Source organism: Caloenas nicobarica, chromosome 35, assembly GCF_036013445.1.
Source record: "Caloenas nicobarica isolate bCalNic1 chromosome 35, bCalNic1.hap1, whole genome shotgun sequence".
Lineage (NCBI taxonomy): Eukaryota > Metazoa > Chordata > Aves > Columbiformes > Columbidae > Caloenas > Caloenas nicobarica.
The window spans coordinates 671,876-688,183 of NC_088279.1; the positions used below are offsets into that span (position 1 = coordinate 671,876).

General features: G+C 62.7%; 1 protein-coding gene across 1 annotated transcript in view; it reads left to right on the top strand.

The window, feature by feature from the left end:
• EHMT2 (euchromatic histone lysine methyltransferase 2) overlaps positions 1-14,433 on the top strand; it is a 30,363-nt gene extending 15,930 nt beyond the window's left edge. Inside the window, 9 exon segments of the mRNA XM_065654771.1 lie at positions 2,962-3,116; positions 4,306-4,473; positions 5,480-5,624; positions 6,602-6,679; positions 8,021-8,136; positions 9,772-9,858; positions 11,075-11,153; positions 12,055-12,230; positions 14,111-14,433. Coding sequence (XP_065510843.1) covers positions 2,962-3,116; positions 4,306-4,473; positions 5,480-5,624; positions 6,602-6,679; positions 8,021-8,136; positions 9,772-9,858; positions 11,075-11,153; positions 12,055-12,230; positions 14,111-14,291 — 1,185 coding nt within the window. The 3' untranslated portion in view covers positions 14,292-14,433.
• Positions 14,434-16,308: the final 1,875 nt, after the last annotated feature.

A 16,308-nucleotide genomic window follows, 5' to 3' on the forward strand; every position in this document is an offset into this window, starting at 1 on the left:
GGGGTCCCCCATCCCCATGAAAAGCGGTTTTAGGGTCCCCCATTCCTATAAAAAGCGGTTTTAGGGTCCCCCATCCCCATAAAAAGCAGTTTCGTGGTCCCCCATCAATATAAAAAGCAGTTTCGGGGTCCCCCATCCCCACAAAAAGCAGTATTAGGGTCCCCCATCCCCATAAAAAGCAGTTTCGGGGTACCCCGTCAATATAAAAACCAGTTTTAGCGTCCCCCATCCCCATAAATAACAGTTTTAGGGTGCCCCATCCCCATAAAAAGCAGTTTCAGGGTCCCCCATCCTTCATAAAAAGCAGTTTCAGGGTCCCCCATCCCCACAAAAAGCAGTTTTGGGAATATAAAAAGCAGTTTCGGGGTCCCCCATCCCCATGAAAAGCGGTTTTAGGGTCCCCCATTCCAATAAAAAGCAGTTTTAAGGTTCCCCCATCCCCATAAAAAGCAGTTTCAGGGTCCCACATCCTTCATAAAAAGCAGTTTCAGGGTCCCCCATCCCCACAAAATGCAGTATTAGGGTCCTCTATCCCTATAAAAAGCGGTTTTAGCGTCCTCCATCCCCATAAAAAGCAGTTTCGGGGTCCCCCATCCCCACAAAAAGCAGTTTCAGGGTCCCCCATCCTTCATAAAAGCAGTTTCGGGGTCCCCCATCCCCACAAAAAGCAGTTTCAAGCTCCGTTTTTCCCCCCAAAGTCAGGGTTTTTTTGCCCCAGGCGTGGGGTTTGCCCCAGAGGGCTGTTTTCCCCAGAGGGGCAGTTTGGGTGATTTTTGCCCCAAAAAGGTGGGTTTTTTGCCCCCAGGAGTTGGGGTTTTGCTCCCAGGGGGCTGGTGTTTGCCCCCAAAAAGTTGGCATTGCGCCGCCTTCAAGCGGATTCTTTACCCAAAAAACCTGTGTTTTTTTCCCCCCAAAAGCTGGTTTTTTGCCCCTGGGGGGTGGGTTTATACCCTAGAGGGTGAGTTTCCCTCGGGGGGGCATTTTTTCCTATTTTCTGCCCAGAAATGAACATTTCTCTGCACTGGGCCTTATTCACAGACAGGCCCAAGATGGCGGGTTTCGCCTCCAGGGGGCTGGTTTTTCGCCCCCAAAAAGCTGTTTTTTTCCCCAAAAAAAGTTGTTATTTTCTCCTGGGGGATGCATTTATACCCCAGGGGGTGAGTTTCCCTCCCGGGGGGGCATTTTTCCTATTTTCCCCCAGGAACGAACATTTCCCTGCACTGGGCCTTGTTCACAGACAGGCCCAAGATGGCGGGTTTCGCCTCCAGGGGGCTGGTTTTTCACCCCCAAAAGCTGTTTTTTTCCCCCCAAAAGCTGGTTTTTTGCCCCTGGGGGGTGGGTTTACACCCTAGAGGGTGAGTTTTCCTCCCGGGGGGGCATTTTTTTCTTATTTTCCCCCAGAAATGAACATTTCCCTGCACTGGGCCTTGTTCACAGACAGGCCCAAGATGGCGGGTTTCGCCTCCAGGGGGCTGGTTTTTCAACCCTAAAAGCTGTTTTTTTCCCCCCAAAAAAGTTGTTATTTTCTCCTGGGGGGTGCATTTATACCCCAGGGGGTGAGTTTCCCTCCCGGGGAGGGGCGATTTTTCCTATTTTCCCCCAGAAACGAACATTTCCCTGCACTGGGCCTTATTCACAGACAGGCCCAAGATGCGGGTTTTGCCTCCAGGGGGCTGGTTTTTCATCCCCAAAAGCTGTTTTTTTCCCCCCAAAAGCTGGTTTTTTGCCCCTGGGGGTGCATTTATACCCCAGGGGGTGAGTTTCCCTCCTGGGGGGGGGCGATTTTTCCTATTTTCCCCCAGAAATGAACATTTCTCTGCACTGGGCCTTGTTCACAGACAGGCCCAAGATGGCGGTTTCGCCTCCAGGGGCTGGTTTTTCGCCCCCAAAAGCTGTTTTTTTCCCCAAAAAAAGTTGTTATTTTCTCCTGGGGGATGCATTTATACCCCGGGGGGTGAGTTTTCCTCCCGGGGGGGCGTTTTTTCCTATTTTCCCCAGGAAATGAACATTTCCCTGCACTGGGCCTTGTTCACAGACAGGCCCAAGATGGCGGGTTTTGCCTCCAGGGGGCTGGTTTTTCACCCCCAAAAGCTGTTTTTTCCCCCCAAAAGCTGGCTTTTTGCCCCTGGGGGGTGGGTTTACACCCTAGAGGGTGAGTTTTCCTCCCGGGGGGGCATTTTTTTCTTTTCCCCCAATAAATGAACATTCCCTGCACTGGGCCTTATTCACAGACAGGCCTGAGATTGCAAGTTTTGCCTCCAGGGGGCTGGTTTTTCCACCCCCAAAAGCTGTTTTTTTCCCCCCAAAAGCTGGTTTTTTGCCCCTGGGGGGTGGGTTTATACCCTAGAGGGTGAGTTTCCCTCCCGGGGGGCATTTTTTCCTATTTTCCCCCAGAAACGAACATTTCCCTGCACTGGGCCTTGTTCACAGACAGGCCCAAGATGGCGGGTTTCGCCTCCAGGGAGCTGGTTTTTCACCCCCAAAAGCTGGTTTTTTCCCCCCAAAAGCTGGTTTTTTGCCCCTGGGGGGTGGGTTTATACCCTAGAGGGTGAGTTTCCCTCCCGGGGTGGCATTTTTTCCTATTTTCCCCCAGAAATGAACATTTCCCTGCACTGGGCCTTGTTCACAGACAGGCCCAAGATGGCGGGTTTCGCCTCCAGGGGGCTGGTTTTTTCGCCCCCAAAAGCTGTTTTTTTCCCCCAAAAAAAGTTGTTATTTTCTCCTGGGGGATGCATTTATACCCCAGGGGGTGAGTTTCCCTCCCGAGGGGGAATTTTTTCCTATTTTCCCCCAGAAACGAACATTTCCCTGCACTGGGCCTTGTTCACAGACAGGCCCAAGATGGCGGGTTTCACCTCCAGGGGGTGTTTTTCACCCCCAAAAGCTGGTTTTTTTCCCCCAAAAAGCTGTTATTTCGCCCGCCGGGGGCGCAGTTTGTGACATTTCCCCCCCCCCCGCCAGGAGGAGAACATCTGCCTGCACTGGGCCTCGTTCACGGGCAGCGCGGAGATCGCGGAGGTTTTGCTGAACGCGCAGTGCGACCTGCAGGCCGTGAACTGCCACGGGGACACCCCCCTGCACATCGCGGCCAGGGAGAGCTTCAGGGACTGCGTCATGTACGGACACACGGACACAGAAACCGCTGGGGACACACGGACAGGCAGGGAGAGCTGCAGGGACTGCGTCATGGACGGACACACGGACACAGAAACCGCTGGGGACAGACGGACAGGCAGGGAGAGCTGCAGGGACTGCGTCATGGACGGACAGACGGACAGACAGGGAGAGCTGCAGGGACTGCGTCATGGACGGACACACGGACACAGAAACCGCTGGGGACAGACGGACAGACGGGGAGAGCTGCAGGGACTGCGTCATGGACGGACACACGGACACAGAAACCGCTGGGGACAGACGGACAGACAGGGAGAGCTGCAGGGACTGCGTCATGGACGGACACACGGACACAGAAACCGCTGGGGACAGACGGACAGACGGGGAGAGCTGCAGGGACTGCGTCATGGACGGACACACGGACACAGAAACCGCTGGGGACACACGGACAGACAGGGAGAGCTGCAGGGACTGCGTCATGGACGGACACACGGACACAGAAACCGCTGGGGACACACGGACAGACAGGGAGAGCTGCAGGGACTGCGTCATGGGCGGACACACGGACACAGAAACCGCTGGGGACAGACGGACAGACAGGGAGAGCTGCAGGGACTGCGTCATGGACGGACACACGGACACAGAAACCGCTGGGGACACACGGACAGACAGGGAGAGCTGCAGGACTGCGTCATGGACGGACACACGGACACAGAAACCGCTGGGGACACACGGACAGACAGGGAGAGCTGCAGGGACTGCGTCATGGACGGACACACGGACACAGAAAGCCCTGGGGACAGACGGACAGACAGGGAGAGCTGCAGGGACTGCGTCATGGACGGACAGACGGACACAGAAAGCCGTGGCGACAGACGGACAGACAGGGAGAGCTGCAGGGACTGCGTCATGTACGGACAGACGGACACGGAGGCACACACAGACAGACAGACACAGACGCCCCTGTGGACATGGGGACAGACGGACACCCCTGGGGACATGGGGACACCCCTGGGGACAGACGGACACCCCCCTGCACATTGTGGCCCATCACGTCGGGGGGGGACACGGCGGGGGTGGGGGGGGTCCCGGACGCCTGGGTCCTTGTGGGCAACAGGGGACTCTGGGGGTCCCGGGGGGGGTCCCAGGGGGTTTTCGGGGTCCCCGACCCCCCCGTTGTGCCCCCCCCAGCCTGTTCCTGTCGCGCGGGGCCGACCCGGAGGTTCGGAACAAGGAGGGGGATTCGCCCTTGGACTTGACCCCGGAGCACTCGGAGGTTTGGGTGGCGCTGCAGCTCACGCGGAAACTGCGCCGGGGGGCGCTGGGGCGGCCGCTGCGCACCGAGAGGATCATCAGCCGGTACGGGGGGTCCCGGGGGGGGTTTGGGGGGGTCCCGGGGGGGGTTTGGGGGGTCTGGGTGGTCCTGGGGGGGAGTTGCAAAGCGCAGCCATCAGTAGGGACCAGAGTGAACGGTACGGAGTGAGTTACAGGAGGGGTGTGGGGGGGGTCTGGTGGGGTCAAAAGGGTCTTTGGGGGTTCCCTGGTGGGATTTGGGGGGGTCTGGGTGGTCCTGGGGGGGGTTTGCAGGGTGCAGCCGTCAGTAGGGACCAGAGTGAACGGTACGGAGTGAGTTACAGGAGGGGTTTGGGGGGGTCTGGGGGGGACAAGAGGATCTTTGGGGGTCCCCTGATGGGGTTTGGGGGGGACAAGAGGGTCTTTGTGGGGTCCCTGGTGGGATTTGGGGGGTCTGGGTGGTCCTGGGGGGGAGTTGCAAAGCGCAGCCATCAGTAGGGACCAGAGTGAACGGTACGGAGTGAGTTACAGGAGGGGTGTGGGGGGGTCTGGTGGGGTCAAAAGGGTCTTTGAGGGGGGGTCCCTGGTGGGGTCTGGGGGTTCAAAAGGGTCTTTGGGGGGTCCCTGGTGGGATCTGGGCGTTCAAAAGGGTCTTTGGGGGGTCCCTGGGGGGGGTCTGGGTGGTCCTGGGGGGTTTGCAGGGTGCAGCCATCAGTAGGGACCAGAGTGAACGGTACGGAGTGAGTTACAGGAGGGGTTTGGGGGGGTCTGGTGGGGTCAAAAGGGTCTTTGGGGGGGGTCCCTGGTGGGGTCTGGGGGTTCAAAAGGGTCTTTGGGGGGTCCCTGGGGGGGTCAAAAGGGTCTTTGGGGGGTCCCTGGGGGGGTCTGGGTGGTCCTGGGGGGGTTTGCAGGGTGCAGCCATCAGTAGGGACCAGAGTGAACAGCACAGATCAAGTTACAGGAAGGGGTTGGGGGGGTCTGGCACAGGTTTTGGGGGGGTCCAGGGGGCATTTCAAGTGCTGGGGGGTTATGGGGGGTCCTGCCCCCCCCCAGAACTCGTGTCCCCCCCCAGGGACGTGGCGCGGGGCCACGAGAACGTCCCCATCCCCTGCGTGAACGGGGTGGACGCCGAGCCCTGTCCCCTGGACTATAAATACGTGGCCGAGAACTGCGAGACCTCGGCCATGAACATCGACCGCAACATCACCCACCTGCAGGTTTGGGGGGTCTGGGGGGGTCTGGGGGGGTTTGGGGGGGTCTGGGGGTTCCTGGGGGTCACAGGGGGGTCTGGGGGGGCCCCTAGAGTTGGGGTTTGGGGGTCCCGGGGGGGTCTGGGGGTCACTAGAGGGGGGCTTTGGGGGGTCACAGGGGGTTTGGGGGGCTCCTAGAGGGGAGTTTGGGGGGTCACAGGGGGTCTGGGGGGTCACAGGGGGTTTGGGGGGGTCCTGGGGGGTCACAGGGGGTCTGGGGGGGGTCCCTAGAGGGGGGGTTTTGGGGGGTCCCAGGGGGGTTTGGGGGTCCCGGGGTCCCAGGGTTTGGGGGTCACAGGGTTTGGGGGTCACAGGGTTTGGGGGTCCTGGGGGGTTTGGGGGTCCCAGGGGGTTTGGGGGTCCCAGGGGGTCTGGGGGGGTCACAGGGGATTTGGGGGGTCACAGGGGGTCTGTGGGGGCCCCTAGAGGGGGGGTTTTGGGGGGTCCCAGGGGGTCCTGGGGTCACAGGGTTTGGGGGTCACAGGGTTTGGGGGTCCCAGGGGGTTTGGGGGTCCCGGGGGGTCCGGGGATCACAGGGGTCTGGGGGTCACAGGGGTTTGGGGGGTCCTGGGGGGTTTGGGGGTCCCAGGGGGTTTGGGGGGTCCCGGGGGGTCCTGGGGTCCCAGGGGTCTGGGGTCACAGGGGTTTGGGGGGTCCTGGGGGTTTGGGGGTCCCGGGGGGTCCTGGGGTCACAGGGGTCTGGGGGTCACAGGGGTTTGGGGGTGCCAGGGGGTTTGGGGGTCCCAGGGGGTTTGGGGGGTCCCGGGGGGTCCTGGGGTCCCAGGGGTTTGGGGGTGCCAGGGGGTTTGGGGGTCACAGGGTTTGGGGGGCCCTTACACGGGGGTTTTGGGGTCCCTGGGGGGACCATGAGCATCGACCATTTTGGGGGGGTCCCGAGGGGGTCCCAGGGGTTTGGGGGTCCCCCAAATGTGTCCCCCCCCCAGCACTGCACGTGCCAGGACGACTGCTCCTCCAGCAACTGCCTGTGCGGGCAGCTCAGCATCCGCTGCTGGTACGATAAGGTGAGGGGGGGGACCCCGAAAATGACCCCCCCGAAAAGTACAGCCCCCGCGGGACCCCCCAAAAAAACCCCACCAAAAAAAAACCCCCAAAAACTGACCCCAAAACCCCCCAAAACTGACCCCAAACCCCCCTCGGCATCCGCTGCTGGTACGATAAGGTGAGGGGGGGGACCCCGAAAATGACCCCCCCGAAAAGTACAGCCCCCGCGGGACCCCCCAAAAAAACCCCACCAAAAAAAAACCCCAAAACTGACCCCAAAACCCAAAAAAAACCCCAAAAAACTGACCCCAAACCCCCCTCGGCATCCGCTGCTGGTACGACGAGGTGAGGGGGGGACCCCGAAAATGACCCCCCCAAAAAACACCCCCCCCTGCGACCCCCCCCCACCCATGTTTTGGGGGGTCCCTGTGTTTTGGGGGTCCCCATGTTTTGGGGTCCCCCTGTTTTTGGGGTGCCCATGTTTAGGGGTCCCGGTGACCCCCATGGTGCCTCCCCCCATTTTTGGGGTCCCCATTTTTTGGGGTCCTGGTGTTTGGTGTCCCCAAGTTTTGGGGGTCTCCCTGCTTTTGGGGTCCTGGTGTTTTGGGATCCCAGTTTTTGGGGGTCCCCCTGTTTTGGGATCCCTGTTTTTGGGGTCCCTGTTTTTGGGGTCCTGGTTTTTGGGGTCCCCCTGTTTTGGGGGTCTCCCTGCTTTTGGGGTCCTGGTGTTCTGGGATCCCAGTTTTTGGGGGTCCCCCTGTTTTGGGGTCCCTGTTTTTGGGGTCCTGGTGTTTGGGGTCCCCATGTTTTGGGGGTCTCCCTGCTTTTGGGGTCCTGGTGTTTTGGGATCCCGGTTTTTGGGAGTCCCCATGTTCTGAGGTCCTTGTTTTTGGGGTCCCCCCTGTTTTGGGGTCCCTGGTTTTGGGGTCCTGGTGTTTTGGGGTCCCTGTTTCTGGGGTCCCCCTGTTCTGGGGTCCCTGTTTTTGGGGTGCCCGTGTTCTGGGGTCCCTGTTTTTGGGGTCCTGGTGTTTTGGGGTCCCGGTTTTGGGGGGTCCCCATGTTCTGGGGTCCCTGTTTTTGGGGTCCTGGTTTTTGGGGTCCCCATGTTTTGGGGGTCTCCCTGCTTTTGGGGTCCCCCTGTTTTGGGGTCCCTGTTTTTGGGGTCCCCATGTTCTGGGGTCCCTGTTTTTGGGGTCCTGGTGTTTTGGGGTCCCTGTTTCTGGGGTCCCCCTGTTTTGGGGTCCCTGTTTTTGGGGTCCCCATGTTCTGGGGTCCCTGTTTCTGGGGTCCCCCTGTTTTGGGGTCCCTGTTTTTGGGGTGCCCGTGTTTTGGGGTGCCGGTGACCCCCACTTTGCCCCCAGGACGGGCGCCTCCTGCAGGAGTTCAACAAGATCGAGCCCCCGCTGATCTTCGAGTGCAACCAGGCGTGTACCTGCTGGCGCAGCTGCAAGAACCGCGTGGTGCAGAGCGGCATCAGGTGAACCCCCAAAAACTGCACCCCAAAACCGCACCCCGCAATGCGCCCCGAGGTCCTGAACCCCGAAACTGCACCCCAAAGCTGCACCCCAAAGCTGCACCCCAAAACCAGGCGTGCACCTGCTGGCACAGCTGCAAGAACCGCGTGGTGCAGCATGGCATGAGGTGAACCCCAAAAACTGCAAATGCACCCCAAAACTGCACCCAATGCACCCCAAAATTGCACCCCAAAACTGCACCCCGAGATCCTGAACCCCGAAACTGCACCCCAAAGCTGCACCCCAAAGCTGCACCCCAAAACCAGGCGTGCACCTGCTGGCGCAGCTGCAAGAACCGCGTGGTGCAGAGCGGCATCAGGTGAACCCCCAAAAACTGCACCCCAAAACCGCACCCCGCAATGCGCCCGAGGTCCTGAACCCCGAAACTGCACCCCAAAGCTGCACCCCAAAGCTGCACCCCAAAACCAGGCGTGCACCTGCTGGCACAGCTGCAAGAACCGCGTGGTGCAGCATGGCATGAGGTGAACCCCAAAAACTGCAAATGCACCCCAAAACTGCACCCAATGCACCCCAAAATTGCACCCCAAAACTGCACCCCGAGATCCTGAACCCCGAAACTGCACCCCAAAGCTGCACCCCAAAGCTGCACCCCAAAACCAGGCGTGCACCTGCTGGCGCAGCTGCAAGAACCGCGTGGTGCAGAGCGGCATCAGGTGAACCCCAAAAACTGCAAATGCACCCCAAAACTGCACACCAAAACTGCACCCCGAGATCCTGAACCCCGAAACTGCACCCCAAAGCTGCGCCCCAAAGCTGCACCCCAAAACCAGGCGTGTACCTGCTGGCGCAGCTGCAAGAACCACGTGGTGCAGAGCGGCATGAGGTGAACCCCAAAAACTGCAAATGCACCCCAAAACTGCACCCCAATAATGCACCTGAGGTCCTGAACCCCGAAACTGCACCCCAAAGCTGCGCCCCAAAGCTGCACCCCAAAACCAGGCGTGCACCTGCTGGCGCAGCTGCAAGAACCGCGTGGTGCAGAGCGGCATTAGCTGAACCCCCCAAAACTGCAAATGCACCCCAAAACTGCACCCCAATAATGCACCTGAGGTCCTGAACCCCGAAACTGCACCCCAAAGCTGCACCCCAAAGCTGCACCCCAAAACCAGGCGTCCACCTGCTGGCGCAGCTGCAAGAACCGCGTGGTGCAGCATGGCATGAGGTGAACCCCAAAAACTGCAAATGCACCCCAAAACTGCACCCAATGCACCCCAAAACTGCACCCCGCAATGCGCCCCGAGATCCTGAACCCCGAAACTGCACCCCAAAGCTGCGCCCCAAGGCTGCACCCCAAGGCTGCACCCCAATAATGCACCCGAGGTCCTGAACCCCAAGCTGCACCCCAAACTGTCGGGGTCCCCCCAAACCCAGGGGGTCTCCCCCAAATCCTGGGGGTTCCCCCAATATCTGGGGGTTCCCCAAACCCAGGAGGTTCCCCCCAAACCCAGGGGGTTCACCCAAACTTTTGGGGTTCCCCCAATATCTGGGGGTTCCCCAAACCCAGGGGGTTTCCCCCCAACCCTGGGGGGTCCCCCCAAACCCTGGGGGCCCCCCCAAACTTTTGGGGTCCCCCCCAGGGTGCGTCTCCAGCTGTACCGGACGGCCAAGATGGGCTGGGGGGTGCGGGCGCTGCAGGCGATTCCCCCCGGGACCTTCATCTGCGAGTGAGGGGCACCCCAAAACTGGGGGGGACCCCAAAACTGGGGGGGACCCCAAAACTGGGGGGGACCCCAAAACGGGGGGGGGACCCCAAAACGGGGGGGGGGCCCAAAACTGGGGGGACCCCAAAACGGGGGGGGACCCCAAAACTGGGGGCGACCCCAAAACTGGGGGGGGGGGCCCAAAACGGGGGGGGGGCTCAAAACGGGGGGGGACCCCAAAACGGGGGGGGGCCCCAAAACTGGGGGGAACCCCAAAACGGGGGGGAACCCCAAAACGGGGGGGGGCCAGAATGGGGGGGGAACCCCAAAATGGGGGGGAACCCCAAAACGGGGGGGGACCCCAAATCTGGGGGGGACCCCAAAACTGGGGGGGGGGCCAAAACGGGGGGGGACCCCAAAACTGGGGGGGGCCCCAAAACTGGGGGGGACCCAAAACGGGGGGGGACCCCAAAACTGGGGGGGAATCCCAAAACGGGGGGGGACCCCAAAACGGGGGGGGACCCCAAAACTGGGGGGGAATCCCAAAACGGGGGGGACCCCAAAACTGGGGGGGGGCCAAAACGGGGGGGACCCCAAAACGGGGGGGGACCCCAAAACTGGGGGGGAACCCCAAAACGGGGGGGGCCAGAATGGGGGGGAAACCCCAAAACTGGGGGGAACCCCAAAACTGGGGGGGGGCCCAAAACGGGGGGGGGGCCCCAAAACTGGGGGGGGCCCAATAACGGGGGGGGAACCCCAAAACGGGGGGGGACCCCAAAACTGGGGGGGACCCCAAAACGGGGGGGACCCCAAAACTGGGGGGGGCCCAAAACGGGGGGGGGGCCCAAAACTGGGGGGGAACCCCAAAACGGGGGGGGACCCCAAAACGGGGGGAGATCCTGAAATGGGGGGGACCCCGAAATGAGGGGGACCCTGAAATGTGGAGTGGACCCCAAAACGGGGGGAATCCCGAAATGGGGGGGAACCCAAAATTGGGGGGAGGGGGGAATCCTGAAATGGGGGGGACCCCAAAATGAGGGCGGCACAAAAATGGGGGGGTCCCAAAATGTGGGGTGTCCTTAAAATGGGGGGGTCCTGGAGGGGTTGGGGGTTCGGGGGTTTTGGGGTTCTGGGTTTTGGGGGTTTTGGGGTTTGGGGGTTCGGCGTTGGGGGGTTTGGGGGTTCGGGGTTTGGGGGTTCGGGTTGGGGGGTTTTGGGGTGACCGACCCCCCGTTCCCAGGTACGTGGGGGAGCTGATCTCGGACGCCGAGGCCGACGTGCGGGAGGACGATTCGTACCTGTTCGACCTGGACAACAAGGTGGGGACCCAGGCGTCCGGGGGACCCAGGCATCCGGGGAGGGACCCAGGCGTCCGGGAAAGGGGACCATGGCGTCCGGGGGGAGATGCGGGTGTCCGGGAAAGGGGACCCAGGCGTCCGGGGGGAGATGCAGGTATCCGAGAAAGGGGACCCAGGCGTCCGGGGGGAGATGCGGGTGTCCGGGAAAGGGGACCCAGGCGTCCGGGAAAGGGGACCCAGGCGTCCGGGGGGAGATGCAGGTGTCCAAGAAAGGGGACCCAGGCGTCCGGGGGTGATCCTGAGTGTCCAGGGAGGGGACCCAGGCATCCGAGAAAGGGGACCCAGGCGTCCGGGGGGAGATGCGGGTGTCTGGGAAAGGGGACCCAGGCGTCCGGGGGGAGATGTGGGTGTCTGGAAAAGGGGACCCAGGCGTCCGGGGGGAGATGCGGGTGTCTGGGAAAGGGGACCCAGGCGTCCGGGGGGAGATGTGGGTGTCTGGAAAAGGGGACCCAGGCGTCCGGGGGGAGATGCGGGTGTCTGGGAAAGGGGACCCAGGCGTCCGGGGGGAGATGCAGGTATCCGAGAAAGGGGACCCAGGCGTCCGGGGGGAGATGTGGGTGTCCGAGAAAGGGGACCCAGGCGTCCGGGGGTGATCCTGAGTGTCTAGGGAGGGGACCCAGGCGTCCGAGGGGAGATGCGGGTGTCTGGGAAAGGGGACCCAGGCGTCCGGGGGGAGATGCGGGTGTCCGGGAAAGGGGACCCAGGCGTCCGGGGGGAGATGCGGGTGTCCGGGAAAGGGGACCCAGGCGTCCGGGGGGAGATGTGGGTGTCCGGGAAAGGGGACCCAGGCGTCCGGGGGGAGACGCGGGTGTCCGGGAAAGGGGACCCAGGCGTCCGGGCGCTGACGGGGCCGCGGCCCCAGGACGGGGAGGTTTACTGCATCGACGCGCGGTACTACGGGAACGTGAGCCGGTTCATCAACCACCTGTGCGACCCCAACATCATCCCGGTGCGCGTGTTCCTGCTGCACCAGGACCTGCGCTTCCCCCGCATCGCCTTCTTCAGCAGCCGCCACATCCGCCCCGGCGAGGAGCTGGGGTGCGGGGTTGGGGTGCGGGGTTGGGGTGCAGGGTTTGGGGGTGCACAGGGATATGGGGGTGCAGGGGTTTGGGGTGCAGGGGTTTGGGGTGCAGGGGGTTTGGGGTGCAGGGGTTTGGGGGTGCACAGGGATATGGGGGTGCACAGGGATATGGGGGTGCAGGGGTTTGGGGTGCGGGGTTGGGGTGCGGGGGGTTTGGGGTGCAGGGGTTTGGGGGTGCACAGGGATATGGGGGTATGGGGGGTTTGGGGGTGCAGGGGGTTGAGGTGCGGGGGTTTGGGGGTGCAGGGGCTTCGGGGTACGAGGGGGTTTGGGGTGCAGGGGGTTTGGGGGTGCACAGGGATATGGGGGTGCGGGGTTTGGGGTGTGGGGGGTTTGGGGGTGCACAGGGATATGGGGGTGCGGGGTTTGGGGTGTGGGGGGTTTGGGGGTACGGGGGGGTTTGGGGGTGCACAGGGATAATGGGGTACGGGGGGTTTGGGGGTGCACAGGGATATGGGGGTGCGGGGTTTGGGGGTGCACAGGGATATGGGGGTGCGGGGGGTTTGGGGGTGCGGGGTTTGGGGGTGCACAGAGGTATGGGGGTAGGGGGGTTTGGGGGTGCGGGGGGTTGGGGGTGCACAGGGATATGGGGGTGCGGGGGTTTGGGGTGCAGGGTTTGGGGGTGCAGGGGGTTTGGGGTGCACAGGGATATGGGGGTGTGGGGTTGGGGGTGCAGGGGGTTTGGGGTGCACAGGGATATGGGGGTGCGGGGTTTGGGGGTGTGGGGTTTGGGGGTGCACAGGGATATGGGGGTGCAGGGGTTTGGGGGTGCACAGGGATATGGGAGTATGGGGGGTTTGGGGGTGCGGGGGTTTGGGGTGCGGGGTTTGGGGGTGCAGGGGTTTGGGGGTGCACAGGGATATGGGGGTGCAGGGGTTTGGGGGTGCAGGGGTTTGGGGTGCAGGGGTTTGGGGGTGCGGGGGTTTGGGGGTGCACAGAGATATGGGGGTAGGGGGGTTTGGGGGTGCAGGGGGTTTGGGGTGCGGGGGGTTTGGGGGTGCAGGGGGTTTGGGGGTGCACAGGGATATGGGGGTACGGGGGTTTGGGGGTACGGGGGGTTGGGGGTGCGGGGTTTGGGGGTGCACAGAGGTATGGGGGTAGGGGGGTTTGGGGGTGCGGGGGGTTTGGGGGTGCAGGGGGTTTGGGGTGCACAGGGATATGGGGGTGCAGGGGTTTGGGGTGCGGGTTTGGGGGTGCAGGGGGTTTGGGGGTACGGGGGGGTTTGGGGGTGCACAGGGATATGGGGGTGCGGGGTTTGGGGTGCGGGGGTTTGGGGGTGCACAGAGGTATGGGGGGTTTGGGGTACAAGGGTTTGGGGGTATGGGGGGGTTGTGGTGCAGGGGGTTTGGGGGTGCACGGGGATATGGGGGTATGGGGGGTTTGGGGGTGCAGGGGGATTGGGGTGCAGGGGGTTTGGGGGTACAGGGGTTTGGGGGTGCACAGGGATATGGGGGTACGGGGGTTTGGGGTGCAGGGGATTTGGGGGTGCGGGGGGTTTGGGGGTGCACAGGGATATGGGGATATGGGGGTGCACGGGTTTGGGGTGTGGGGGCTTTGGGGGTGCGGGGGCTTTGGGGGTGCACAGGGATATGGGGGGTTTGGGGGTGCGGGGCTTTGGGGGTGCACAGGGATATTGGGGGTTTGGGGGTGCACGGGGATGTGGGGGTACAGGGGGGTTGGGGGTGCATAAGGATAGGGGGGTATGGGGAGATATGGGGGGACATGGGGGGTTTGGGGTGCACAGGGATTTGGGGGTACAGGACAATATGGGGGGACGGGGGGCAATGGGGGGGGGGGTGTTTGGGGGGTTTTGGGGTTCACGTCCCCCCCCCCCCAGGTTCGATTACGGCGACCGGTTCTGGGACATCAAGAGCAAATATTTCCCGTGTCAATGCGGCTCCGAGAAATGCAAACACGCGGCCGAGGGGGGGCGGGGGGACCCCCCCGAGCTGCTGCCCCCCTCGTGGCCCTGCCCCCCCCGTAGGGCCCCCAAACCGCCCCGACCCCCCCAAAAATGACCCACCCCACAGGGACCCCCCAAAACCGCCCCGACCCCCCCAAAAATCACCCCCCCCACAGGGACCCCCAAACCGCCCCGACCCCCCCTGGGACCCCCCCCCAATATCACCCACCCCATAGGGACCCCCCCAAAACCGCCCACCCCCCCATGGCCCCCCCAAAGTCACCCACCCCCCCATGGCCCCCCCCCCCATGGCCCCCCCCCCCTCCACAAAGGCCCCCCCAAAACCGCCCATCCCCCCATGGCCCCACCCCCCCCAAGGGCCCCCGCAAACTGCCCAACCCCCCCCCCAAACTGCCCCTCCCCCCCCGCCCCTCCCCCCCCCATGGCCTCGTGTGTCCCCCCCGCGGCCCCTCCCCCCCCGCCCCTCCCCCGCGGCCCCTCCCCCCGCGGCCCCTCCCCCCCCGCTTGGTTCCACCGTCCGGTTGATCGAAACCAATAAAGAGACAAGAAGGGAACGAGGGGACACACGGACGCGGGGACACACGGACATGGGGACACACGGACATGGGGACACACAGACACGGGGACACACGGACGCGGGGACACACGGACGCAGGGACACACAGACATGGGGACACACGGACACGGGGACACACGGACACGGGGACACACAGACATGGGGACACACGGACGCGGGGACACACGGACATGGGGACACACGGACGCGGGGACACACGGACATAGGGACACATGGACGCAGGGACATGGGGACACACGGATGTGGGGACACACGGACACGGGGACACACGGACACGGGGACACACGGACATGGGGACACACGGACGCAGGGACACACAGACACGGGGACACACAGACACGGGGACACACGGACACGGGGACACACGGACGCGGGGACACACGGACATGGGGACACACAGACGTGGGGACACACGGACGCGGGGACACACGGACGCGGGGACACACGGACGCGGGGACACACGGACGCGGGGGGGACGCGGGGACACAAGCTGGGGGGCCAAGTGCTTTATTTCCGCCGCCCCCTCCCCCCCCCCACGTCCCCTCCCCCCACGAGTGGGGGCGCCCGAGTCCCTGAGTCTGGGGGGGTAACGGGCCCCATAGAGCCCCGCCCCATAGAGCCCCGCCCCATAGAGCCCCGCCCCATAGGGGGCTCCCTAATCCCCCCATATCCCCTATAGAGCCCATAACCCCTATAGATCCTATATCCACCTATAGGCCGCATAACCCCCTGTAAAGCCCATAACTCCCCATAGAGCCCATAACCCCCTATAGAGCCCCATAACCCCCTATAGACCCTATATCCACCTATAGGCCCCATAACCCCCTGTAGAGTCCATAACTCCCCATAGAGCCCCATATCCCCTATAGAGCCCATAACCCCCTATAGATCCTATATCCACCTATAGGCCCCATAACCCCCTGTAGAGCCCCATAACTCCCCATAGAGCCCCATATCCCCTATAGAGCCCATAACCCCCTATAGAGTCTATAACCCCCTATAGAGCCCATAACCCCCTATAGATCCTATATCCACCTATAGGCCCCATAACCCCCTGTAGAGCCCCATATCCCCTATAGGCCCCATAACCCCCTGTAGAGCCTCATATCCCCTATAGAGCCCCATAACCCCCTATAGATCCTATATCCACCTATAGGCCCCATAACCCCCTGTAGAGCCCCATATCCCCTATAGGCCCCATAACCCCCTGTAGAGCCCCATATCCCCTATAGAGCCCCATAACCCCCTATAGATCCTATGTCCACCTATAGGCCCCATAACCCCCTATAGAGCCCATAAGCCCCTATAGAACCCATAACCCCCTATAGATCCTATATCCACCTATAGGCCCCATAACTCCCCATAGAGCCCATATCCCCCTATAGAGTCCATAACCCCCTATAGATCCTTTATCCACCTATAGACCCCCCATAACCGCCCCACAGCACCTTCCAGTCCATCTCGGCCCCCCATAGACCCCCCCCAGCACCTTCCAGCTCCGCCCCAGCCCCATAACGCCCCATAGACCCCCCAA